Source organism: Phoca vitulina, unplaced genomic scaffold, assembly GCF_004348235.1.
Source record: "Phoca vitulina isolate PV1807 unplaced genomic scaffold, GSC_HSeal_1.0 scaffold22, whole genome shotgun sequence".
NCBI classification, from domain to species: domain Eukaryota; kingdom Metazoa; phylum Chordata; class Mammalia; order Carnivora; family Phocidae; genus Phoca; species Phoca vitulina.
The window spans coordinates 484,738-510,013 of NW_022589725.1; the positions used below are offsets into that span (position 1 = coordinate 484,738).

Genomic DNA, 25,276 nt, shown 5'->3' on the forward strand with positions numbered 1-25,276 from the left:
ACCACGCGCGCCAGTGGCGTATTTCATTTCCTCATTGGGTCGTGAAGCTAGTGGCACACGAGATTTGCCACAGACCTGCAGACAACGTCCGTTCCCCCAAAAGCAGCACCCCGCAGAGGTAGACAGTGTTCCCTAGGGGATGGTGGCGGGAGGGCCACTGCCCACGCCTCCAGGAGGGACAGCACGGTCTGATTAGCTCTGGCCTCCACCTCTTGTGTCCCGCTTGGTCTCCCTGTACGCGGTTCCACCCGCAGGAAGAGGGGGCCCCTCCCCTCTAGTGAGGCCCAGGCCTGTTGTCCCGAGTGCTGGACCCTTGTCAGGCCGGGTGATGGAGGTGTCCCTCCCTGCATCTGGGCCTCTTCCGCTTAATACACAACAGCAACAAAATCCCCTCCCTTTTTATAAAGCCTGGGCCCTGCCTCTGCCGTACGGTCTGTGTGGATTCCTGGCTTGTTCCTGTTTGATATAAGATTCCCAGCCAGGAAGAATTTATGTGCACAAGGTGGGCATCTGTTGTCCATGTGGGGGGGGGGGCAGGGAGAGCAGGCGATCAGCTCTACGTTTTCTTTGTGGGAACGAACGGTGTGGGACCAGAAAGCCCACGAGTCCTAATTTTAGGAGGAGAGGGGAGACTTTATTGGGCCATAGTTTTACCTCCTGGCATATGGCTGCGTCACCTCTGGAAGCTTTCTCCAGCCTCTGAATAATGGTGTTTATTTAGCTTCTGTTGTTACAGCTTGCTGTTTTAAAAAAATCTTGTTAATTAAGCACCTTGTCTTTGAGGAAAAAAAAAAAAAGCAAGCAAGCAAGCATGGACATTTTAAGATCCTTCTGGATTTGTCTTTCCTCTTCTCGGTACAAACCAACTACAAAGGCAGCTTTCGGGAAGACACAGGCAAAGACCTCCTAATAGTATTGAAATGGGTGGAATTATAAGGAGCTCTAAAAAACTAGTTAATATTTTACTGGGGAGCAGTGCCAGAGATGGGGGTGGGGGGCTGCCAAGAGTAGGTCTGTGTGTGAAGTAGCTCTTCCATCTGCCTTAGGGGACGAAAAGAAGCCGTTCTCTGTGGAAATAAATTTAAGCAAGAATCCTTATAAAGCTCATGGGATTTGTCTGCCCACCGAGGGCCCAGTTCCCCAAGAACATACATACAGGGGTGATTGTGGCAGGAAGGGCTAAGCTGTGGGTGTAGGCCTGGCTAATAATGGGGGTTCTTGTTCCCTTGCTGGGCTTGACATCTTTCTTTCTCCCTCTGGATTTAAATGGCTTCTCAGACCGAGAGGCACTGCCTGTGCCCTGGATTCAGAAGGTACACGCCTCCTTGGGAAGCAAAGGCGAGAGACAGCGGCTCACTCTCTCTCTCTCTCTTTCTGCATCTGCCGGGAGAGCTGCAGCTGGTATTTTTCCACAGGCCTTTTTTGCGATCTCAGGGCCTAGTTTTTCCCAGCCAGGCCCAGAGTCCGAGAGAGGGTTAATAGGCAGGAAGCTGAAGGCATTGCAGACTAATACGGAAGTCAGATTTTTGTTTAACTGACAGGTTTAGCAGGCCTCAGTGGTGGGGGAGGGGGCCGGGAGGGGATGGGAAGTTTGTAGATCTAGGCATGTGGCCTGCTAGGAGCGCATTTGGCTTTTCTTAGGGTAAGGACGGAGCCGGGGGGGGGGGGGGGGCCCGTTGGCATCCTGGCAGGGAGGCAGGAACCCATTTTGGTTTTCCTTTGAGTACTGGCTGAGGGGGGTGAGAAGTTAGATTCTCTGCCGGCAAATGGCTCTCTGGCCTGCTTTTCCAGGAGGCGTTTTGACAATGACTATGCAAACTTGACCACTCTGCTCCCCTCCTCTTCCCAGCAGCCCGAATCCTCTGTCCTCTGAGAAGCCAGGGCCCTGTAGCGATTTCTTGGGGCTCGTCTGTCCTGTTTTCCCTCAGCTCCTCAGAGGCCTTCCTCAAACCCCTTTTCCTTGTCCCCCTTGGCTGTTTTCCTGGGGCTCCCCACTCCTCGGCTTCACTCCGTCCCCGAGCCCCCCCCCCCCCCCCCCTCCGGGGGAGAACCACTCTGCTGGATTGTTCTAGAAAAGGGCCAGGCTTCCTCCCAGCCAAGAGCCGTTTCTGTGGGGGCAGGTGAGGGTGAGCCCTTTCAGCTCACCCCAAAAACTCCCTTCCCCGTGGCATCCGGGCCTCAGGCTTTGCTGGAGCAGGTCAGGCTGGCTGCACTGGTTTGCCCGTGCCGGGAAATCTAGCCAGGGTGTGGGAGAAGTGCGTCTGGGGGCCCCTTTCCCAAGTTTTTCTCGCTGCAAAAGGCCTAGCTTAGCCTGTCTTTTTCTATGCACAGGATGGCTCTTGCTCACCAGAGCCTCACAAAGATAATCGCTCAGGAAGTGTTTCAGCCAATCCCGGCCGGCCTTACACTCCGATTTGCCGGGGCAGCCAATCGGGGATGAGCTTTTATTAGGCGGCCAGATCATCAAGCCGAAGTGCCAAACCCTTTTTCTGTGAGAACTAGGAGCCTGTCCTCCATGTTTTATAAGTATTGACATTACACAGTGTTAACAATGCATCCACAGAGGTAAGCTCGACTTTTTAACCATCTTTTCTCCCCCTCCCTCTGAGACATCCGAATTGTGGGCGAGCAGTGTGATTTCTCTGTGGCTGGCCGTGCCACACTCACCCCCACAGCACTTAGGTTAACTTGGAACTGTTTAGAGAGAATTTTTTTTGCTTTCTTGGGTCACATGGCTAAGTAGCCATTAGCCATAGCTTGATTTTGCAAACTAGCAAAGGCCTGGCACACCTTTTCTTCACCAGGACATGGTGTTTCTGGAATAGTTTGAAGCTAGATCCTGGAATGCCAAAAAAGAAGCTTTTTTTTTTTTCCCCTTTTTTTTTTCTTCTTCCTCCTCTCTCTCTTTCTCTCTCTCCCTGTCTCTCTCTCTCTCTGAGCAGTTCTCCCCCCCCCCTGCACTATTGTCTTCTCCTGTGTCACATGCCTGCTGGGGGAAGAAAATGGAAGGTAAGCAAGCAGGCTCCTCTCCAAGGAGAGCCCATGGCAGACAGCAAAGCAGGCAAGTTTCCCTCTCCAAAGAGGTTCTGGGAAGGCTGGAGTAAGTTCTGACAAGAGAGGACGTGTGTTTTAAAAAGAACCAAGCCCTCAGCAGAGCAGTGCTAAGGAGAGATCCTAGCTCCTGGGGCCTAGGTGGGTGGTGGTGTCTCTCCATGGTCTGTTCTCTCCCTACAGGGCTGCTTCACTTGAAACTACATTGTTCAGCCTTTTTTCCTGACTTCTGTTGATACAGAGTGTTCTTCTGCAAGCCAGCCTACAGCCAGCAAATGTTTCTGAAAGTGTTTTCTAGGCTTTGGAGGAAGTTTTTGGAGTAGGGATGGGGATGGGGGGGGGTGTGTGTAGAGGGGGAGGGAGGTTGGACAACATCCTGCAATAAATCTGTGAGGACTCTTTTTGAATCCCTTAGCTTTCTACTCTTGCATGATTTTCAATGAACTAATGTATCTTTTATCCTTGTTTTCATTTTCTTTTCCCTCTTTTACATTGTATCATCCTCTGTCCTCCTGTGTGATGGAGCACAGAGGAAATAAAATCATGTCTGTGGCTCATGACAGCATATTCCATATTCAGTTGTTGGGTTGTGTTGTTGTGTGTGTGTTTTTAATAATCCCATGTAACTGTTTAAAAAAAAAATTTCCTTTTTGATCAAGTCCCAAATCTGCCTGCCTGTTCTCTCTTCTTAACTGTGGAAAAATGAGACGGTTGCTTGAACATTTGTTGGGTAAGTAAAGCAATCCATTTCCTCTGTGACCATGTATAAAGAGTTTGGCGGACATTTGGGGTCTGTTTGTAACAGAGGGTCTTGGCTACAGCAGTTGGGAGGGGGGGCTTTTCATTAGCAGGAACCACATAAGGGCTTTTTAATAGTCTCTTGATTTTAGGTGACTGTTTGAATCCACTGTTTTTCCTGATAACCTGCTGCTAGGATTGAAGATCACACTTCCTGTTTACCCTCAGACAGGGGAGAAATGTTCAGTTCATTGTGACTGGACTGGAGACGTTTAATTGGGATTGTGTGGGTATTAGCTAGAACTCTGGGTAGGTGATCTGCTTGTGAAATGTAACGAAAGTGCTTGTTCTTAGAGTCACCGAGCCTTAAACACTGGTGAGGGCAGGAGCCTGGTGGTGGTGGTGGTGGTGGTGTGGGGGGGCGGGGGTGTCAGCACTCCGATTTAGGATACTTGTAGTGTAAAATCCCACCCACCACCAAACTCGGTTTGATTCAGGACTCCCTGCACAACAAACAGATTTGGCCTGTTCCCAAGCCTGACCCACACATCTCTATGCACGCTTGCCTTTACTTATGATTTATTTCTCACTTTTTACACTTCCCCTGATCTCTTAATGCTGTAGCTAGAACTTACGAGTGAAAAAAAGTAGACGCTTGTTTAGCGTTAGCTTCAGAATTTGCCCAGAAGTTCACTACATAAATTTCCAGCCTGGAGACCAATCTAGCATGACTGTAAATGCTGGAAATATATTCAGTTGTTGTGTTATGCCAACTTTATGGAGTCTGTAATCTTTTTTCCTTTAAGTTCGTGTCCAGCCACCCACCTTTTAGCATCAGTTGGAAAGAGGCTCATTTAATAACGAGAAATGTACCAATTCTAAGTTAAGAAAAGTCGGTGCGAGGCCAGCTTTTCGAGTTGTTAAGAAGTGCAGGCAGTTAATGATGTTGTGTACTTAAAACTGAACAGTGCTACTACCCCACACAAGTCAGTCCAGACACTTAGCAGTTTTCTTTGTTCTTATCTCCTGGCTGTAAATGGAAATTACATATTGAGGTTCTTGTGGCCTCCCTAGAAGCAATATCTAATCACAAGACTCCTGGTTTGGTGCCTTCAACGTTTGCATAATGGTGTTTGTTGGGCTGGAAGGAAACCTAAGGGCAAGGCATTTGCCCTCTAAAAGCTTGCATTAAAATGGCTCCCACAGGTTTGCAAAGCCAAGATCTGTTTTCAAATGTGCAGTCCCAGCAAGTTCCCAGCCGTGGACCAAGCTGGCCACTTTCCTCTGGTACTGTGGCCACCACCAAGCATGAGTCTGTAAAAAGTTAATTGCTTCCAAAGTAGCTTATTTCCCAGTTTCACTAAGGGGGGAAAATAAATGTCTGCATTGCAGCAGGATTAGGTAGGGACAGCGGTGCTGGCTTACAGAGCAGCCCAATGGGGCTCCTCTCTCCAGCTTTTGAACCAATAGACTTGGAGGAAAGGTTACAGATTGACATTTGGAGTGGCCAGACTGAGAAGGGGCCTTCTGGAAGTTTCTACCATCTTTGTTCCTTTTAGGAGAAGCCTATCCGCCAAGCTGAAGAGTCTCCTACATTCCAGTCCTGGGGCATTCCCTCCCCACCGCCCACCCCCACCCCCTTTTTCTTTTTTACATCAAGGTAGAGTGATCTTTCTGCCACAGTTATAAATTTCAGAGGGAGGCCCAGAACTTGGGCTGTTTCCCTTTTTCCTTCTGCCTCCTCAGTCCCCAAAGAGGATGCACAGCTGCAAGGAACAAACACAGACACACTGGAGCTTTTGACTCTTCTCTCTCTCTCTCTCTTTTTTTTCTTTTTCCTTCAAGACCCTCCAGGATGGATTCACTTTTCTGCTTTGGGAAATTAAGTGGCATTCACATGGGGGAGGGGGAGTAACTGCTTTTATTAGCTCCAGAAAATGGTCAGTGTTCCGTCTGTAAGTAACTAGGAATTAATTATATATAATCACTCAGTAAACTTTCTACAGAGTTTTTCTAATTGCTGCGCATGAACATAGTTCGCCTGTTGGAGCTGAGTCCAGTTACTTTTATAATTAACAGCTCAAAGATTTGAGTCAAAGAAACAATGGGGCCTCTTGGATTATAAATTAGGGATGAAAACAATGGCTTTTTCTTTCTTTTCTTTCTTTCTTTCTCTCCTTTTCTTTCTTGTAACCCCTTTTCTTTTAAACAAAACATTCCCCCTTTTCTTTCCCTGGGAGAACAGTGGGGAAACTTCTTCAGGTCTTAAATGGGAGGGGGGGGGCAATGAGTCACATTTTAAAAAGCCAGGATGACACTAACCCAGAAAACCCTGAAGGCAAAGGTAGGTTTTTAGAAAGTCCAACCACTTCCAATGTGTGATCTCTTTGTTTCTTTTGCCTTCTTTTCTCCTCCTCTCTCCTGTGGCCGAGGCAACAAACATTTGTCCGCCCAGAGGCCCTGTATCTGGCTTTGCCTCTGGTTGACCCTGAAAAGATCTATACATGCAAAAGTGGCCTCGCCAACCCACAGCAGAGATTTAATAAGGGAATCTGTTTAGCAGTCCTTTCCCCTTGATCTTAAATGCAAAACAAGTGAGGATTCACCCTTGGCTCCAGGTTGCTAAGGCTTTGCTGCCCTTCCCCCCACTCCGCACTCTCCTTACAGATAAACAAGCAGGCGGGAGCCATGTCAGCAGTGCGGCTAGTTTTGCTGCCAGGCTGTCCCTCCTCATCAAGATTACCTACCTACCGGCCGGCGAGGAGCCAACCTCCCGTCCTTGCCCCGGCCCAGCCTTGGGCACCATGCCCTCCTTTCTCCCCTGGAGCTAAAAAGCAGTCACCTTGAAATTCCCCACTCAGCACCAGAGTGGGGAGGCCAATTCTCAGACCTGTAACAGTAAATTACATTACCCACTCTGAGGCTGCTAGTTCGGCCTCTGAAAGCGGGTTTTGCAAAACCCATTGTTAATTTTCAGGGCTCTGTTGGGGGTGGACAAAAATCTGATTTGTGAGTATCCCGTGCATTGGCTGAGGGAATGTTTTACTGTTGTTTCTCCTCTGCAGGCTCAGATTGTCTTTCCTGGAGGTTAACTGTCTTAGGGCTGGCTGGGTATTTGGTGGCCGTTTTCAGGCTTATGCACAGCCTTTTTCTTTTACCTTGGCCTCAGAACAGGGGTGCAGCCCTTTAGCTTGGCTTTTCAGATGGCTGCTCTCCTTGCAACACTTTGATTTCACCTAGCTCCTTTTTGGTAGGGATGCAGAGCTGGTTTCTAATGTATCAAGAAGGGGGGAATGGGCTTCCTCCCCCTCCCCAGCTTGCTCCCTTTTAACATTTTTGCATTTGTGTAGACACCTGTCTGTCCGCAGTTTGTGCCACAGGGCTGCATAATTCCTGACCTCCCACCCACCTAATTTGAGGGTAAGGGGGCCTCATCTCAGAGCCTTCTGTGGAAGGCTCAGGATCTAAAAGGGAAAGGGTTTTCCTCAGGAACCTGTGACTTCACAAACTCCCCCTGTCATTGCAGATTTTTTTTTTTTTTTAAGCTTCTAAACGTTGGGTTGTTGGTGTCCTTTGGTTGAGCTTTTCCTAGTTCTGATATTTAGGAAGGTGGCTTTGAAACTAGCAGGGCTGCTTCCACAAGAGCTACAGCTATTGAACAACCTGCTACCATTTTAGCTTCAATACAGGAATGAGGCAGTGTTGCCAGACGCCATTTTAAGAATCCTGCATAAATAGCTTAGCTCCCGATGACTCTGCCTGTTTTAGGTGAGTGCTTATATAAAGCTGCTCTGCTAACCATTCCCTTCCCCCCACCCCCAATTTAAAAAAAAAAAATTAATTGCAGATTTAGGGAAGCATGGTTTTCTTATTTTGATGTTCACTCTTTTGTGATCTAGCAGAGGAAGATGTTGTGTCTTGGGGATTAAATATTTCTTACAGCCTGGACCAGTTTGGTATTTTGAATGAAAGTAAAAAGCTAAAGGAAAAGTCCTTGCGAATGATGCATGATTCTTGAATTGCCGTGCGATGATCCTCATCTGTAGAACCAGAGTCTTGTGCATGCTGGTTATATATTCTAGCTGGGTTAGATATTCTTGGTTAAAAGTCAAATAGTAGGGGCACTTGGGGAAAAGAAATATCTGGGCATTGTGTATCCAGGCTTTTTTTTTTTTTTTTTTTTTTTTCCTCCTGTCAAAACTAGATGTTTTTTTCTTTCTCTCTCTCTTGGAAGTGTTGAGGGGGATGGCATTCCTGGGAATTACGGACCAGCCTTGAGTCTTCAGAATTAATAATCAGAAGGCTTAAAACATCCTGGAGGTGCAGCACTTCATCTGCAACTTTTAATTGCTCTTTTTCAGTGCATGCAGGTTAAGAAGTAAGCCTGGGTTTTCTTGCTCAGGCATTGGGGGGACAAATCTTTTATTCTTTCTGGGACCGGATGGGAAAGTCTTGCTTGTATTTGCAGATACTGTTATTTCTTCTTTAATTGCCTGAAACGTATCAAGTTTGTGAAATCCAGAGGCAAGTGACTTAGGGTAAATGTGAGGGCAAGAGGTGGCGGCGGTGACAACAGACAATGTATACAACTAGTTGATGGTGTATTTTCTTGTTGGAGTGAAAGGCTGTTGTTTGGTTTTCAGCTAATTTTACCCTTTTCTTTAGCTGGTCCCCAGCCTCCCCAGTGGACCTTAAAAAAAAAAAGTAATGTCAGTTTGAAACAAGGGCTTGTTGTTCCATTGTTTTTGATTTAAATAATCGGGGTTGCTAGAAGCTAGCAGATAGGAAAGATGCTGTGTATTTTCTAAGACTTTAATGTGTTAAGGACAAGAGTTCAAAGTCTTTTCTCCAGGTGCAGCTGCCTTTTCTTTTTAACAATTATTGTTATTTGACTTTTTTTTCTCCTCCAAACGACTGAACAGTTTTTAACTTAAATTGACCACGATCTGTGGGGCATTCAGACAGGTACAGATCTTTTCTCACCACCACTTTTGATGTAATATTGATAATTTTTTCCCTAATAACATACTAGTCCTTAACACTAAACCAAAAACAAAAAAAAAAACAACACAACAACCACCAAAAAAACTGAGATCAGTGGTGTAGAAAAAAGGAAGTCCCTTTAGATGTGGCTATTCAGAATGACTCATTTTGCATTCTGGTCTTTGCTCTTGTAAATGAAGTTTTTTCCCTTTTAACGCATAGACACTGCAATTTCCTTTAGTCAAATGCAAGTTGTTGTGTGTGTGTGTGTGTGTGTGTGTGTGCACGCGGGCATGTGCGGGCACGGGTTCCCTTTGAAAGCATGGCTTGCTGATCTGCTAAAAAAGATGGTTTTTTGAAATTGTGCTCAAATCCTTGGCTGAAGCTGGTGGTGCTATTGCTAAAGTTAGGTGATTATGGGGCCCACTTGTAATACTTGCAAAGATAAAACCGCTTCACTTTTCTCCCCTCTTGCTGCAGCAGCAAATAGCCACCAGCTAACTAGTTTGCATTTCCCTAGCTTCTCAGCAGCATCCCTGCCTGAAGGACTCCCACTCCTCTTGGGCTGCCAAAAGCCAAATAATTGTTCTCTTGAATGCAGTCTTACATGATCAATACACCTTTGAATGTTTTCATCACTGCAGAAATCCGTCAAGTGGGTTTTAGGGGCTCTGTTCTGCCTAACTATTTTATCACTGTACGTTTGGGTGGGATCCCAGATGCGTGTTTTCTATGTCCCTCAAAACGGGGGATCGGTTGCAGTAAGTTTAGTATTTCACATACTTCGTGCCGGAGAGGGAAACAGAATTCTAGTTGCTAGAAAGATCAAGGTTGCTATTTGTTCTTTTCAAGTTGACCATCTCCCCATCTCTGAGGGCTGCTTGATATATATATATATATATATATATATATTTTTTTTTTTTTATGAAAATGTATTTCCAGTCACCCCAGGCAAGAAACCATCAGCAAGTATTCATTTGGACCGTGTGTGTGTTGCAGGCAGAGTGTGTTTCCGAGTTGAGAATGTCTCTGAAGTTGGAGTAAAAAGTATTCGTGCTAAAATCACCTTCCACAAATCACCTTGTAATATTGCCTGTTAGCAAAGTGTTTAAATTTAAGAGTCTGCTTCTGATGGAAACCGTTTGTGACAAAATGCAAGTTGTTTCTTTGGCGATTGGTGTCACAGCTTTCTCCACGGATGCAGTGTCAGTGAAATTGTTAATCGGGTTCTACATCAGAGAGCTAAATGTGTTAATATTCCAATTTTAAGCTACCTTTCTTTCTTCTCTCTGCTGGGACTAGTTACGTTTGAGGTGTGCAAGTTTTCTAATTTTATTCTGAGCTATAATTTCTTCCTTTCTGTCTGGTTCCCATCCTGAGTCCTCTTCCCCTATCAGACATGGCCCTCTCCTAAAGCCATCTCCTTCTGACCCTGAGGTTCCAGGCCTTTTCGGACTCATCTTTTGTCTTGTCACAGTCTCAGACCACGGAACACAGAAGGGACATTCTAATCCTTCCTCTCCCTCTCTCAGCCGTCCCTCCAGTCCTGGCTTTGAGTCTTCCAAATGGAAAATTCCAGCCATATCAATTGGTGATGTACCCATTTTCTTCATGGTGAATCACAGACTGATGGAGTTGCTGCTAGAGTACTTTGCCCATACTCTTATCACTTCATTTCAGCCTGAAGGCTTGGAAGGTTCCAGCACCTCAAACATTTTGCACCTATAAAAGCAGAACTCTACTGGCTTGCCTGGGAGGTGTGTGTATGTGTGTGTGTGGGGGGGGACACATGAAGTGGCCTGCACTCTATTCAACGGGAGTTTCAGCCGAGTGAGAGAAGATTCTGGTGGACCTTCCCAGCCAAGGGGCCTGTTTCCCGCTGCCCCCCTCCCCTCTCTCCCCAACCCCCAACTCTCAGCCTGTCTTTTAAATAATCCTTCCTCATTCCACTTTTGTGGTGGGGGATAATTAGTCACAGCTCAAGAGTGCTGAATGCTTGTTCTAAGCCATGCGTGCAACAGAGAGGAAACATCCAGGGGGTGGGAGTATGGACACCCCAAGCCTAATTCCTGGGATAAGTGCTCGTGGTTTGAATGTTTTGAGACCAGGCCTTTTGCTTCTAACCTGGGCATATTCTCCCACTTTTCAGTTTAACCTATATATATTTTTTTCCTGTTTCTGCCTCATCGGGAAATTGTAAGAATTAGCCAGGAGGTATGGGAAATGCTCTCTGCCTTGCAGCATTCAGAGATCAGAACTATGGGTACCCTGCGAAGCACCTCTAACCTGAACCCGGTGTTAACAAGGAGAAACTTGTTTACTTGCCGGCTGGGTTCTCATTGGCCCACGGGGGCAGATTGTAATTGTGTGTCTAAAGATGTGCTTTTTTGCATCCCCCAGGAGCATGACAACTGGAATAGTAATTTGACTTAAAAAAAAGAACAACCTAGTGGTTTGAAAAACTCCTTTAGGAGTCTTACTTAGCACATTGTTGGAAATCAAGTGTGGGGTTCCGCCCCCCCGCCGGCCCTGAGAAAGGATGGGGGATTGTTTCAATGTGGGTTTGTTGTTAGAACTTCTCAATAGCGGCCCCCATGGGGAAAGTTCTCAGTCTACCTAAACGTGAACATAATTTGCTCTGTTTCAGCTTGGCCGAAGAGGAAATAAAAACTGAACAGGAGGTGGTAGAGGGCATGGATATCTCTACTCGCTCCAAAGGTGAGTAAAAATCTTGTATTATCTATTCCAGAGCAAAGGAGGAAATTGGAATTTCTTTTTCTAGTTGTCGTAGGGCAGTGAAGTGTGGCTGTAGGATCCGAGGCTGTAACACTCCTCTGATTTTGAGAGGAACCTTTGATGGATGGGCCTAATTTGTGGAGAAATCCTCTCCTTTTGATTTCTTTTCCCTTGTGTGTCTGTGTAGGTAGAACTACCTATGGGATGGTGGGTGGGGATTGTCCCAACAGTAAATTTTACATATGTATCATGACTGAGGGGGAGGGTGGCTCCTTGCCTCTCTGCAGGGTGACTTTTAGGAATTCACCATTTAAATAAGCATGTTCTAGAAGCAACCAGAGAGTCCAGCTGTTGCTGGGTTTCTGATTTTAATAACAGTCCTCTTTGGAATCACAGAGATGAAACAGAGTTGGCCCTCCTTGCAAAACGGTGGTCTTGGTTAGAGATAAAGAGGAAATGTAGGACTTTCTGGAATGCTGGGGCCAGCGTTTGCATTTAGGACAAAATTTAGCAAATTAGAGCAAACACAGTTGATGTTTTAATTCAGAATGTTGCGTTAGACTCCTCAAAATATTCTAATTGTGGGATTGGTACTTTTCATTTGGTCTGTGTGAAATTGTAGGAGGCTTCCCAGAAGGAAGTAGTTATTCAGTTTTTGCCTTCAGGGTGTTTTTAGGAATGAGCTACTGGAGCATTTTCCACATCTTTGGTTGATGAAAATGCTCATTTCCAAGCTTAATGGGTGTACCAAGGTGCTGGTATTCCTTCGACAAGTCACTGAGTGTCTGCTCTGAGCTGAGGGTTATGGGGGAGATAGGGAGGGTTGGGGGAAGGGTTATTGCAGACTGCCAGAAAGATTCTAGATCTTTCTAGAATCCAGCTAGAGAGCATTATAAGAAGTGGCTGGCTCCCTAGAGGAATCTAAAACAACAAAGCTTTTTGAGGCTTTTTATAAGATAGCCCTGTCATTTGGGGCAAAGATGAGGGTCAGATAATGAGGGCTGTGACTCTGGCTGTTGTTGGGGCCTGGCCTCACAGATGGGCGGGGGGCGGCATGGTTTGGCCGGGTGGGTGGGGTGCCCTAGGTGAGAAGGCCAGGCTGCCAGGGTGGGTGGTCTGTGCCCGGGGGTGGAGGGGGTAGAGGGGGTATGCCTGAGCAATGGAGCAGACTGAGGATTTGGGGAGGGTGGTAGTCAGAGGGCCACTGCCTCTTCATCACAGCCCCCCCTGCCCCCCGCTGGGCCAGCAGCACCTGTAATGATCAGGAGAGCCACGGGGAAGTTTTGAGCAAGGAAAGAACCTTCCTGAAGAGGGGTCTTTAGATAGTTGCTGACAAGGGAGCATGTCCCATTCCCCTCGTGGTCAGAATGGAATTTGGGACAGAGACACCAGAGAATGGGACACAGGGGTCTTTGTCCTTACTGTGCTCCTCATTTGCACGCTTTTTGTCTCTGTCCCTTCATGTTCTTATCTTTAAAATGGGGTGTTGGGTCAGATTCTAAGATCCTTCCACCTTGGGCTTCTCTTGTAGAACTGATGCTCACTGACAGTATTTACAAAGGCCATGTTTGTATCAGGAGCCTTTTCTTCTTGAATTATTCTAGTCCCCTTAGGAGGTGGGAGGTGTTGTTCCCATTTTGCAGATGAGGACACTGAGGCTCTGCCTAGCAACCTCTCACAGGTGGTAAATGTAGGAGGGGATCGAACCGATGGCTCCAGCTACCACCAAGGAGGTGCTTCCTTCCTGAGCACTCAGTGCCTGGAATGCCCTGTAGCCTCGTTGTGGAGACTTTTCCAAAAGGGTCAAACTCAGGGATCATCCATCAGGGTGGAAGGCCCACTTTGCTCAGGCCCCCCCCACTCTGTGTGGGAGAGCCCTCCTCTCGTCTTCTTTCAGACCCTTGGGATGCTCCTAGCTCTTCACCAGCTTGCATCTCCCAATGACTGTGGCATCTGAAGTGATGATCCCCCGGGGTGACCATTGTTCCTTGTTTCATTGTCCCACTCTGGTCCTGTTGCTACAGCAGCGAGGGTGCTCCTAGAAGACAGATCAGATCCTGATCATCTTGTGAACTCCTTCCACTGACCTTCCAGTTTCCTTCGGCTCAAGTTGGAGGTCACTATGGCCTACCTACCTGGGTCAACCCATTTGCCTTCATTCACCCTGTGACCTTCTGTTTGACTCTACCAATTTCTCTCCCTGACTCCATTTGAACTGCCCCACCTTCTTTCCCTCTGGTCCCTCTCGGGGGCCCTGTGTGTCCTGTGTCCTTTGCCGGGAATGTGCTGCTCTAGGTCCGGCTGCCTTTCTTATCTCTCAATTCATCTTAGACCTCCTCTCCCAGAGACCTTTGGTAGCAATCCAGTCCAAAGGAGCCATTCCATCATTTTCTGTTACATTTTTAACAGTAACTTCTAATTTTAGAGCAGCTTTAGATTTCCGGATAAGTTGGGCAGATAGTGCAGAGTGTTCCCATGTCACCCCTCCCACTTCCTGCGCACGCGCGCGCGTGCGCGCGCGCACACACACACACACACACACACACACAGATAGCTTTTCCCTGCTATTAACATCATATGCTAGCATGGTGCCTTTGGCACAGTTGATGAATCTATATCGGTATGTCGTTATCAACTAAAGTCTGTGCATTGTTCAGATTCCCTTGGGTTTTTGGGTGCCTGGGTGGCTCAGTTGGTTAAGAGACTGCCTTCGGCTCAGGTCATGATCCTGGAGTCCTGGGATCGAGTCCTGCATCGGGCTCCCTGCTCAGTGGGGAGCCTGCTTCTCCCTCTGACCCTACCACCTTCTTGTGCTCTCTCTCTCTCTCATTCTGTCTCTCTCAAATAAATAAATAAAATCTTAAAAAAAAAAAAAAAAGATTCCCTTGGGTTTTCTACCGAGGTCGCTTTTCTGTTCCAAGATCTTACCCAGTAAACCAGGTTACATATAGTTAGGGCTCCTTAAGTCTCCTCTTGGCTGTCAGTTTAGTTTCTCAGACTTTCCTTGTTTCCGATGACCTTGATAGTGTTTTTTTTTTTTTTTTTAAGACTATTTATTTGACAGTGAAAAAGCACAAGCAGGGGGAGCCGCAGAGGGAGAGGAAGAAGCAGGCCCCCTTCCGAGCAGGGAGCCCGATGCGGGGCTCAATCCCAGGACCCTGGGATCATGACCTGAGCCGAAGGCAGATGCTTAACCATCTGAGCCACCCAGGCGCCCTGACCTTGGTAGTTTTGAGGAGGGATATCTCTCAGTGGGGATTTATCTGATGTTTTCCTCATGACTGGACTTGGGTGGATTGGGGTTGTGGGTTTTTGGGAGGAAGACCACAGAGTAAGATACCATTTTCATCACATCACATCAAGGGTACATTAAAAAAAAAAAGATTATGTATTTATTTTTAGAGAGAGAGCAAGCGCGGTGGGGAGGGGCAGAGGGAGAGAGAGAGAATCCTGATGTAGACTCCCTGCTGATCAGAGGAAGCGCAACTCGGGACTTGATCCCACGACCCTTAGATCATTACCTGAGCTGAAATGGAGCGTCGGCTGCTCAGGCACCCCTCATGGTGCGTGTTACCGATGTGCTTTCTCGCTGATGATGTTGATCTTGACCACCTGGCCGGTTGGGTCAGGTCACCAGCCTCCTGTTCTGTACTCTTCGTAAGGAGGTCCTGATGCCCGCCACACCTGCCGAGTGCGGGTGTGCTCTTACCTCCTTGAGGCCAGAGTGTGTACACAAATTATTTGGAATTCTTCCCTTTGAGAGATTTGTCCCTTTTGCCCAGTTATTTGTTACTTAGTCATTTATATCAGCATGACTCTATTATTTTAAACCTTGGGTTGTAGTCCAGTACGGCTTATTTATTTTGTTGCTCAAGATGTTCTAGGTTTAAGGGGGCGCCTGGCAGGCTTAGTCGGTGGAACGTGTGACTCTTGATTTCAGGGTTGTGAGTCTGAGCCCCACGGTGTGGGTAGAGATTAAAGATGGTCTGGCTTAGGCCATGAGGAGCTCTTCTAGTTGGTTCCTGTGTCCCTTTGATATCAGTGGGGTTGATGTGTTGGTTGACTGATAGATTGAACACTTTCTTACTTTTGGCCACTACAAGATGCATTAGGCTCATCTTGTATATTTTCTGCCCTGGATTTAGCCATTTCCCGTGGGCACCCTGGTTCCTTTTATTGGAGAGTAGCATTGGAAACCAAGCTCTGGTTCCTCAGTGTGCTTGTTGCTACGGAGATGTCTTTGTTTCTTGGTCCTCTTGGCCGACAGAGCTGGGAAACGTATGTGTGTATACTGACCCGTATGTATACGTACAACTATAACGATTTCTCCCTGTATGTACATTAACCTAAACATGAGTTCATACGCTTGTCTCCAATTCTGATCCATGACCATGTGGATCATTCCAGCGTTCTCCTCTCCCTTGTCTATAACCTCTCACTCCTGAACTGAGAAAGCTCCCTCTCACCATCTGCCATTTGTTTACTATGTTCTGGTACATTTTAAATCTTATCGTCGGTGTACAGCTTGATAAACTTAAACACATGTATACACTTGTGTGACCACAACCCAGATCAAGAGAATTGAACACTTACGGCATTCCAGAAGGCTCCTCAAGCTCACTCCAGATTTCCTTCATAGCCCTCTCTATGATCTTGTACTTCTTATTTGTTTATTGATGGTCTCCTCTGCTGGAATAAAGGTTCCGTCTCTCCCCAGGCTCTAGACCGCCATGTTCAACCACTCCCTTGCATTTGAGAAGTTAGGTAGCATAGAGGTTTGTTTATTGATTTTTATTTTATTTTTTTATGTTTTTAAAGATTTTATTTATTTGACAGAGAGACACACAGCGAGAGAGGGAACACAAACGGGGAGTGGGAGAGGGAGAAGCAGGCTTCCCACCGAGCAGGGAGCCCAATGTGGGGCTCGATTCCAGGACCCCGAGATACGACCTGAGCCGAAGGTAGACGCTCAATGACTGAGCCACCCAGGCACCCCTTATTTTATTTTTTAAAATATTTGTCAGAGAGAGAGAGCACAAGCAGGGAGAGTGGCAGGCAGAGGGAGAAGCAGACTCCCTGCTGAGCAGGGAGCCCGATGCAAGACTCTATCCCAGGACTGTGGGATCATAACCCGAGCTGAAGGCAGACACTTCACCAACTGAGCCACCCAGGCATCCCGGCATAGAGGTTTAAAAAAAACCTCTTCTGGAGCCAGACTCCCTGGGTCCGCACTCTGGCCCGCCCCTGACCTGGCTGGGTTATTCTTTGTGGCTCAGTTTCCTCTTGTCCATGGGGATGGTAAAGCTAGCTGAGGATTGAATTTGCTCATATACATGGAGTGCTCAGAACTGGGGTGTAGTGTGTGCTCAGAAGCGTTAGCCAGGATTAGAATCAGAGGAAGAGGGATGAGCTTGTATTGATAAGCCTGTCAGGTGGAAGCCCTATTTACTACGTTCTACTGTTCCCCCCACTTAGAACCTCTAGGAAGGGGGTGTGGAGACAGATAGGGGAACCATGCCCAGACTGTGAAGAGTTGTTGGGGTAATGGGTTGTTGCTCAGATAGGCTTCCCGTGCTCTTGGCCTCTATGACATTTGAAGAAAGCTTGTCTGCAGCTGGCTGGGACTGATTTTCCCAGGGCCCTTGCTGTGGTGGGGAAACCATGAGGGGGAATGGAAGGGGTCACCTGGTTTTGAGGGAGACCTTTTTCCTCCCGCAGGGACTGCCTTGGATGGCTTTCTTTGTGTGGAACTGAGCTCCCGTCTTCCATGGTTGGGTGGCCAGGTGACGGGGTGCTTTTGTGTCTAGAACCTTGGGTCAGGCGAGTTAATTGCATTCACAGATGCCTGGAGCCATGCTGGGTGGCTCAGGTGCTGAGAGCTGAGGTCAGCATGGTCTAAATGGGATGCTTGCAAAGGCTGACTTCTCTCTCTCTTCAGACCTCATTATCTCTAAGTCCACGGTGGGATGATCTGGACCCAGCAAATGCATACTTATTTCTCTAGCCTGCTTTTCTTGTGGTTTGGGAAGTTCAGTGGTTCAGTCCCCACAGGACGCCATTTGGTCAGGATTCTTTGGTTGTGAGCCATGGAAGCCAGTTCTGGTTAATGGGAGCAGGAAAAGGATGGATGAAGGTGGTCCCTTGGCTCACAGGGTTGATGGGAAGGCCGGAGGTCCAGGGATGCTGTGGGGAGCAGAACCAGTGTATAGCCTCCCCACGGTCAACAGGACAAAGTGTCCTGGGAGAGTCGCTCACCTTGTTTCATGCATCTGCCCTTTGGCCAGGGAAGGGCTGGTGTCCGGACACCTGGTCCCACCAACTGCCCCCACCAGGGAGGAGATGATTCTTTAGGAGGTGACGTGGCCACTCTGGCATCTTGGGAAACTGGTACCATCATTCTCTATTTGCAGATGGAGAGCAGGCCTTGAACTGTCCTCTGCTTGGGACACTTAGAAACTCCAATAACTGACTCATAATTCTTTAATCCTATTCCGACATCTAGTCCGTACGACCCTTCAGGTTCTCTAACTAAGTATCAGTTTGTACACCCATGACATGCACCCATTTATTAACTTAAGTAATTCCCAAGCTGGCCATTGCCATTACCCCAGCCTGGGCATTTACTGGAGCGTTTTAGTTCTCTGGAGACAAAGCTTTCGAGCTTTTAAGATGTCAGGTTGACATTTGTGTCCAAGGGTAGTGATTTGCTGAAAGATGTTCAAGCATAAAGTACTGTCTAGATGCCAGGTGTGTTTGCCTGGCTGATATCTTCTGAGTACTTATTAGTGCCAGGGATTCTATGCAAATTACTTCATTGGATTTTTATAATAATGCTGGGATGTAGGTGTGTCGTTAATCCCATTTTATAGCCAAGGACACTGAGGCTCAGTGGGATTAATGGAGTGGCGAAGTGGAGAACTGGGGTCAGGTTTTCTCTTTGAGTTTAAACCTCTGTACACAGCCATGTGCTGTATCCAAGGGTGCTAAGTCCGATGTCTGCAAGGTAGATGAGTGAGATGAGCTGGCTGGCACCTTGGGGTGCAGGGGCCTTTGAACGGCAGAGTGCCTCCCCTGATGCGGGAGTGTGCCTCCATCTGACTGCTCACCAGCAGGAATATGGCTCACCCAGTGTTGCCCGGATCTCCCTCCGCACCCCCCCCCCCCCCCCCGCCCCGCCGATAAAAACGCCTGCCTGGGAGCCATCCTCATAAAGCCAGTTTTTCAAAACAGGCCAGTTTTTCAAAGACCACGCACGAACCCAACAACACATATCTCCAGGTCAGAAGTGGCTTGTCAGTTTGCATTCTCTGCATGAGACTGGTCACAGCAAAGCTCCTTGCAGGATTTTGGCCACACGATGCTTGACTCAGAGCAAGCCCCTCCAAGGCCAGGGACTTGAAGTCTGAAAAATGATGGTCTCTGGGAGTTCATGTCTCCATACAAAGGCTCCCCTGTTTGGGCTGCTTGCCTCTTGATCCTGCCATGTGTGCATTTTGCGGTAATGATTGTGGTGTGCGGATGCCAGGCTGCCAAAGCTGAAACCATTTTTAAAAATGTCTGTGTAATGTCACCCGCACAAGGGAATGAGCCACTTGGAAACCGTGCACAGATGCAGCGGAAGCTCAAGATATTAAAATCTTGAACAGTATCATTCTTGCTGAGATTTGCCTGGGTTAGGGATATGTTTTCTGAGACAGGATGCTAGAGAATATACAATTATAGCAATTTGCTAACCAGCCCCAGACCTTAATTAGTACAGGATCCTTGTTCTCACTGTTGTATGTAAATTAAGATTGTTTCACAAAGGGATTGTTTATGAGGATGGCTATGAGATAGAGACCTTCTGTCATTTTTTTTTTCCCAAGGAAACTCTAAGAAAATACAACCGTAAACATTCTTAAATCACAGTGTGATGCAGAAGTGCTGAGAATTTTCTTTTAAAAAGTGAGCATCAGTATTTTTAATTCTATCTTGGCTCTTCCATAGCCTAAGAAGTACCATCCATGTACTATGCAACGGAAAGCATTTATTTGTGAGTTAGATTACCAGATTGTTCCTCTCCTAAGAAGATTTAAAATGTCCCGGAACTCTGAAGATGTTGGATAATGGCTTTCCAAATGAGAAATCTACCTTCTCTTGGCTGGAGTAGCATCTGCCGTGCATCTGTTCATGGGATCCTGTCGCCCTGTTCGTGCAATTTCGTTTTGTGGTTCACTTGTGGAAAACTTTGTGTTTGCCCCATTTTCTTTTTTTTTGGCCCCATTTTTGAAGCCTGACCCATGCTATATGTTTATGTGACTTCTGTTATTCTAGAAGACTGTGATCTAAAATGGACTGTTTTCAACTTTAGTTTGAAAAGAACCATCTCCTTTTCTTCCTCCAAATGCCTGTAGAATTAAGGTACCAGGTCCGAGGCCTTTTAGAGATCCTGGCACTTTTTTTTTTTTTTGCCTGAAACTTTCAAATAGGTTTGCTCCCTTGATGATGGGTCCTTTACCGTTGACTTGAGGGGAGCAAGTTCGGAAAGCCCCCATCTCGTGGTTCGGGTGGAGTGCAATATCATAGGGTCCTCCTAGCCCGTACCCCAAGTTCGTTCTACCCACTTGCAGCTTTCCTGGGAACCTAGAAACCTGGCATTTCACAGACTTAAAAAACAAAACAAAAACCAAGAACAAAAGCTTTATTGATATATAACTCACATATTGTACAAATCTCTATTTTAAAGAATACACTTAAATGGTTTTTGATATGTTGTGCCACCATCACCACAATTGATTTTAATATTTTCCTCATTCCAATAAGAATCCCCATCCCCATTAATAATCACTCCCCATTGTCCCTTTATCCCAGCCCCTGACAACCACAAGTCTACCTTCTGTCTCTGTGAATTTACTTATTTTGGTTGTTTTATATAAATGAAGTCAGAGAGTATATGACCTTTTGCGTCTGACTTACTTCTTAGGCTTAATGCTTTCAAGACTCATCCACATTGTAGCATATGTCAGGACGTTGTTCTTTTTATGGCTGAAGAATGCTCTATTATGGGTATATCACATTTTGTTTACCGACTCATCCATCCGTTCATAGACATTCGACTTGTTTCCACTTTTGGGCGACTCTGAATAAATGCCGATGTGAAAATTTTGTATGCGTTTTTGTAGGGGTAGATGTTTTCATTTCTCTTGGTTATAAACGTAGGTAGGAGTGGGGTCCTGGGGTCCTAGGGTAAGTCTGTTTAGCGTTTTGATGAATGTATGGACTTTTGAGCACACTAAAGTCTCTCCCCCGTCTACCCTCTTGACCCTGCATGCTTTCTACTAGCCACTCTTCCCTGGCCTCTTCTTCAAAGCCATATTTCTTGGGAGAAGTGTCTGTATTCATGTCATGGGTACCTCACCTCCAGATTTGTCTTGCCAGCTCCATTGTGCCTTCTACCTGGTCCCTCCATGTGAGTGTCTTACTGAGCTCCCTCACCGAGCTTCCTGCCGACTCCATGTTTGTTGCTTTTTCTGGTGGAGCTTTCGATACTCCTCCACCTTGATCTGACAGAGGTATTGGACATTGCCCTTCATTCTTCTCCTGGAAACCATCTCTTCCTTGGCTGTTCTTTTGCTACCTCAGTCCTGGTTTTCCTCCTCTTTCCCTGGTACCTTCTCTGCTCGACAGCCATTAAATGTTGGCGTTGTAGAAAGCTTGGCCCTGGCCTCCTCTCTCCCAGCGTGTTCTCTCCCTGAGTGATCTCGCCCACATCTGTAGCTTTGTGACTCACACATTTTTTATTTCCAACCTAGATTTTTCCTGAGTCATGAGGCAGAAAGGGCCAGCTGCCTACCTGACCTCCCTACCTGACCTCCCTACCTGTTGTTCATGGGTGTCTCGAACTCAGCGTGTCCCAAGCTGATTTCACATCTCAGCCTGCTCTCCTGCTGCCCACCCCTCCCATCCCTAACAAAACACCTGCTTCTCTACTGTGAGGGTTAAGCCAGGACTCTGCCAGTTGGCTAGGTCAAAGAGATGGGACTTAATTCTTAATTCTTCTGTCCTTTTGCCTTTTTGTGTCATTTTCTCACAGTGTTAGGTCCTAAATATCATTGTGTAGGTTATCACTCTTGGACTGCAGTGGCCTTTTAACTGGTCCCGAGGTCTCTGTCTACCCCCCAGTCCTTCTGAAAGGAACATCTCCTCTGGCTACCATCTCCTACTTGAAGCACTTAAAGAGCTCGCTCTCCTTATAGTTTCAGGATGAAGATCAAAATCCTAAAATCCCCCTGTGTTGGTCCCTGCCTACCCTTTAAGCCTTTCTCTGTGTTCCCCTTTTCTCTCTTACTTGGGCCACACCAATATTTGAGATTTCAGAGAGAGTGCTATCTCTAGCCACGGAGTCTTTGCTCCTACCTGGGAGATACTCTGCTCTCCTCTCTCCTAACCTCCCAACCCCCCTGAGTCTAAGGCTCCAAATGAGGGTGGGTCCTGCCTTTTGTTTTTCTTGATCCCATTATGATCGGTGCCTCTTTTACTACCACTGTGCCCGTTCTGGTTGGTGTGCAGTAAATATTTATTTTGAACAAATGAGTGAATGGCTTGACTTTGTCTATCAGATGCATAGAACTTTTATCCTGGAAAACGAAGTAAAAACAGCCTTTCAGCTAGAGAGGGTGGCTTTGTTTCCAGCATAATCCGTGCCTGGAAATAATTACCCAAGCTCAGATGTCTGCTCTCTCTGAAACGATTGGTGGCCTGTCTTTCTTTCGCCCCAGGGACATAGCACTCTTTGAAATGGCCCCCTTCCCTCTGATTTCTTTCCTTCCCGAAGTATTAATACCACTCAGGTAGGGCCCTTTCCAAAACACAAGTCTGATTGTCCTGCTCTCCTGCTTTAAATTTCTAAGGGCTCCTGAAGACTACAGTCTTGAGCAGGGAGAGATCCAAGGCCCTACTCCCTGTCCTTTCTAGGCTTGGGTCAGCATCCCCGCAGACCTGCACGTTGCCTTATGCAGCCTTCCAGCCCAAGTATCGGTCCTGGGATAGGTCAGGTTCTCTCCTGCTCCTTGCAGAGGCACACCTTTGCGGGTCCTTCCAGACTACTCTCCTAGGTGACTGCCTTGCCCTCACCTTCTCCACCTGCTTGGGGACCCAGCCCCCCCCCTTCTGAGCTTTCATTTATACCTCCTTCAATGGAGTCCTTTGACTTCCAAAGTCAGAATCACCCTGGAAAGTCCCTTAAATTGCCCATAAAGTACAGTAATCAGCTCTGATCAGGCATTCTTTTTTTTTTTTAAAGATTTTATTTATTTATTTGACAGAGAGAGACACAGCGAGAGAGGGAACACAAGCAGGGGAAGTGGGAGAGGGAGAAGCAGGCCTCCCGCCGAGCAGGGAGCCCGATGCGGGGCTCGATCCCAGGACCCTGGGATCATGACCTGAGCCGAAGGCAGATGCTTAACGACTGAGCCACCCAGGCACCCCTTATCAGGCATTCTTATACATACTAAAGGCTTGAGAATTTTCAAGCTAGGCTAAGGAAGGAATCAAAGGCAAGTCCATATACATATTTCTAGGCATCAGATCATTATGCCTTGAAGACATTGGCCAAATACCTCAAGTAGGGATGGGTGGAGGATTCTGAGGTATTCTGCTTTCTTGCCAGGCTGGCTCTCTTCTCTGTTTAATACAGAGCTTCTTACAGCAACGCTGTCTGCTATATATGGCTGTTTAAATTTACATTAATTAAAATAAAAAAAAATTACAGTTGTACTAGCCACATTTCAGTTGTCCGATAGTCACGTGGAGCTGAGGCGGCCATATCCGATGGCACAGGCACAGAACGTTCCCGTCATTATAGGAAGACCTATTGGACAGCACTACTCTGTAGCTTTAATATATTGGTGGGTGCTGAGCTGGATGCTGTGGGTGAAAACCTAGTCAGGGATTGGCGTAGCATAGAATATGCTGAATAAATAATTATGACATCAGAGATGAAGTTTTGCTTGATCAGACCCTCCTGGGCCTCTTGTTTTTTCGAAAACTTCTGCCAACAGAGAGCATGGCTGTCTCCCTATGTTCTCAAGTTGGCATTTCTTGTCCAGGCCCCATTGAACTGAGTTTTTGCCAGGCCCTTTGGCATTTTGACACACTGGCTGGAGGCAAATACCACAGGATATGCTGGGCCACCCTCTCCCTGGCCTCCCAAATAAACCCTCTGTTGTAGAATTCATTTACCCGTGCGTCTCTTTGCCTAGATGGTTATGGGCACCAGGTCTGGGTCACCCTGACCACCATGGTGCTGGCGATTTATAGTAGCTGCTTAGTAAGTGTTTTTTTTTTTGGGAAAAAAAAATCTCTTCCAAGAAATATAAACTAATTAAGGGAAGAAAATGGATTATTGGATTTTCCTTTCAAACGATAAAGGCAGTGCATCTCTTTGAGACATAGGCAGCCCATTCCAAGGACCCAGAGGGGGTCCCGCAGGACACACCAAGAGGATCCTTGGCTTCCTGTAGGATAGAAATCAAATACAGCCGGGAGGAAGAGAGAGCAGAGTTTACTAAATAGTGTGAGTGATAGATTATAGCAGACTGAATGTGTGGGAGACTCCGAAAAGGAGAGGTGAGCCTCCCTGCCCCTTGGGGTTAGGGGTTTACATTGGAAAGGGGCCCAGGGTAGATGTTCCTTTAGGAATCCGGGGTAGGGTCCCATCAGAGGCATGAGAGTCAGGTGAACAATAGGTGTTATTCCATAAACCACAGAAGGCAGGGGTGTTGATGCCAGTGTTGAGACAGAGATTTGTTCTGAGATTTGTTCGAAGCTAATGTCCTCGAGCTCAGGATCTGGTTCTTCTTAGATGCTATCAGGTTTTGGGGGCCTAGGACGAAACTCAGAGAATGATTCACTTTCTTGCTTCCCCCTTGAGACGGGGACATCACTTCTTTGGTTGACTCAGATGCAAGGTGAAATGAAGAACAGGAGTAATTTTTAGGGGCCTAGCAGAAACAGCAGAGAGATGGAGCCTTTTAGTCTCTTCTGCTTCCCTGTCTCATTTGTAACAAGCCAAAGTATACAAAGAAAAAGCTAAAAATCTTCTCAAGCCAGGTAACCACTGTTAACAGTTTGATGTATTTTCATTTATCCTTTCTCACCCCCTTATAAAAATATAAACTAACTTATACTGTAGGGGCAAAAAAGTTCTCTCTTCTAGATTCATTGGCTGGTCTAATAATTGATGTCAGACAGATTAACAGGATGAAAACAAACAGAAGTTTATTAATGCATGTTTACATGAGAGAGACCCAGAAAAACGGAGTGACTCCCCAAAATGGCTGAAGCCATCACCTGAAACATACGGTTTTCGGCTAAAGACAGAAGGTGTTGGGGGCGGGGAGTCTGTTAGGGGAGGTCTCCAGGAAAAGCCCAGTGAACAAGGGTCAGGTTGTTATGCAGATTTAAGTCGTTGTCTTCTCCATTGATAAGAGTTCCTAGAGATTTAGTCATTCCCCTTTTCCTGGTACAGCTGGGAAGACATTCTTACAAATGGAGATTTTTCTGATGCATGTTAAATGTCTCTTACAAAAGGGTAATTTCTACTTGGTGTTTTCAGAGCTGCTTCTGTGTTTGCAGTTTCTTAAAAATAACCCACCTGAATTAATCCTTGTGCCAAAGAGACGTATTTTGGGGTGGCCAGTCTTGCTCCCCTGCGGTATCATGATGGGGTTGAACGTCCTAGCAAAGCGTCCCTTAGCTCTTCTCCCTGTATTTGCCTTCTTGCCGTTCT

The 25,276-nt window shown here is 46.8% G+C and overlaps 1 protein-coding gene across 25 annotated transcripts in view; it reads left to right on the forward strand.

The window, feature by feature from the left end:
- The first annotated feature begins 435 nt into the window (after positions 1-435).
- ZMYND8 (zinc finger MYND-type containing 8) overlaps positions 436-25,276 on the forward strand; it is a 122,967-nt gene continuing 98,126 nt past the window's right edge. For 7 of the 25 annotated variants that reach the window (XM_032420127.1, XM_032420146.1, XM_032420133.1 and 4 more), the window contains exons 1-2: positions 3,001-3,061; positions 11,420-11,490. In XM_032420127.1, coding sequence (XP_032276018.1) covers positions 3,003-3,061; positions 11,420-11,490 — 130 coding nt within the window. In that variant the 5' untranslated portion in view covers positions 3,001-3,002. The other 18 variants (XM_032420131.1, XM_032420128.1, XM_032420147.1 and 15 more) reach the window with 15 other exon arrangements.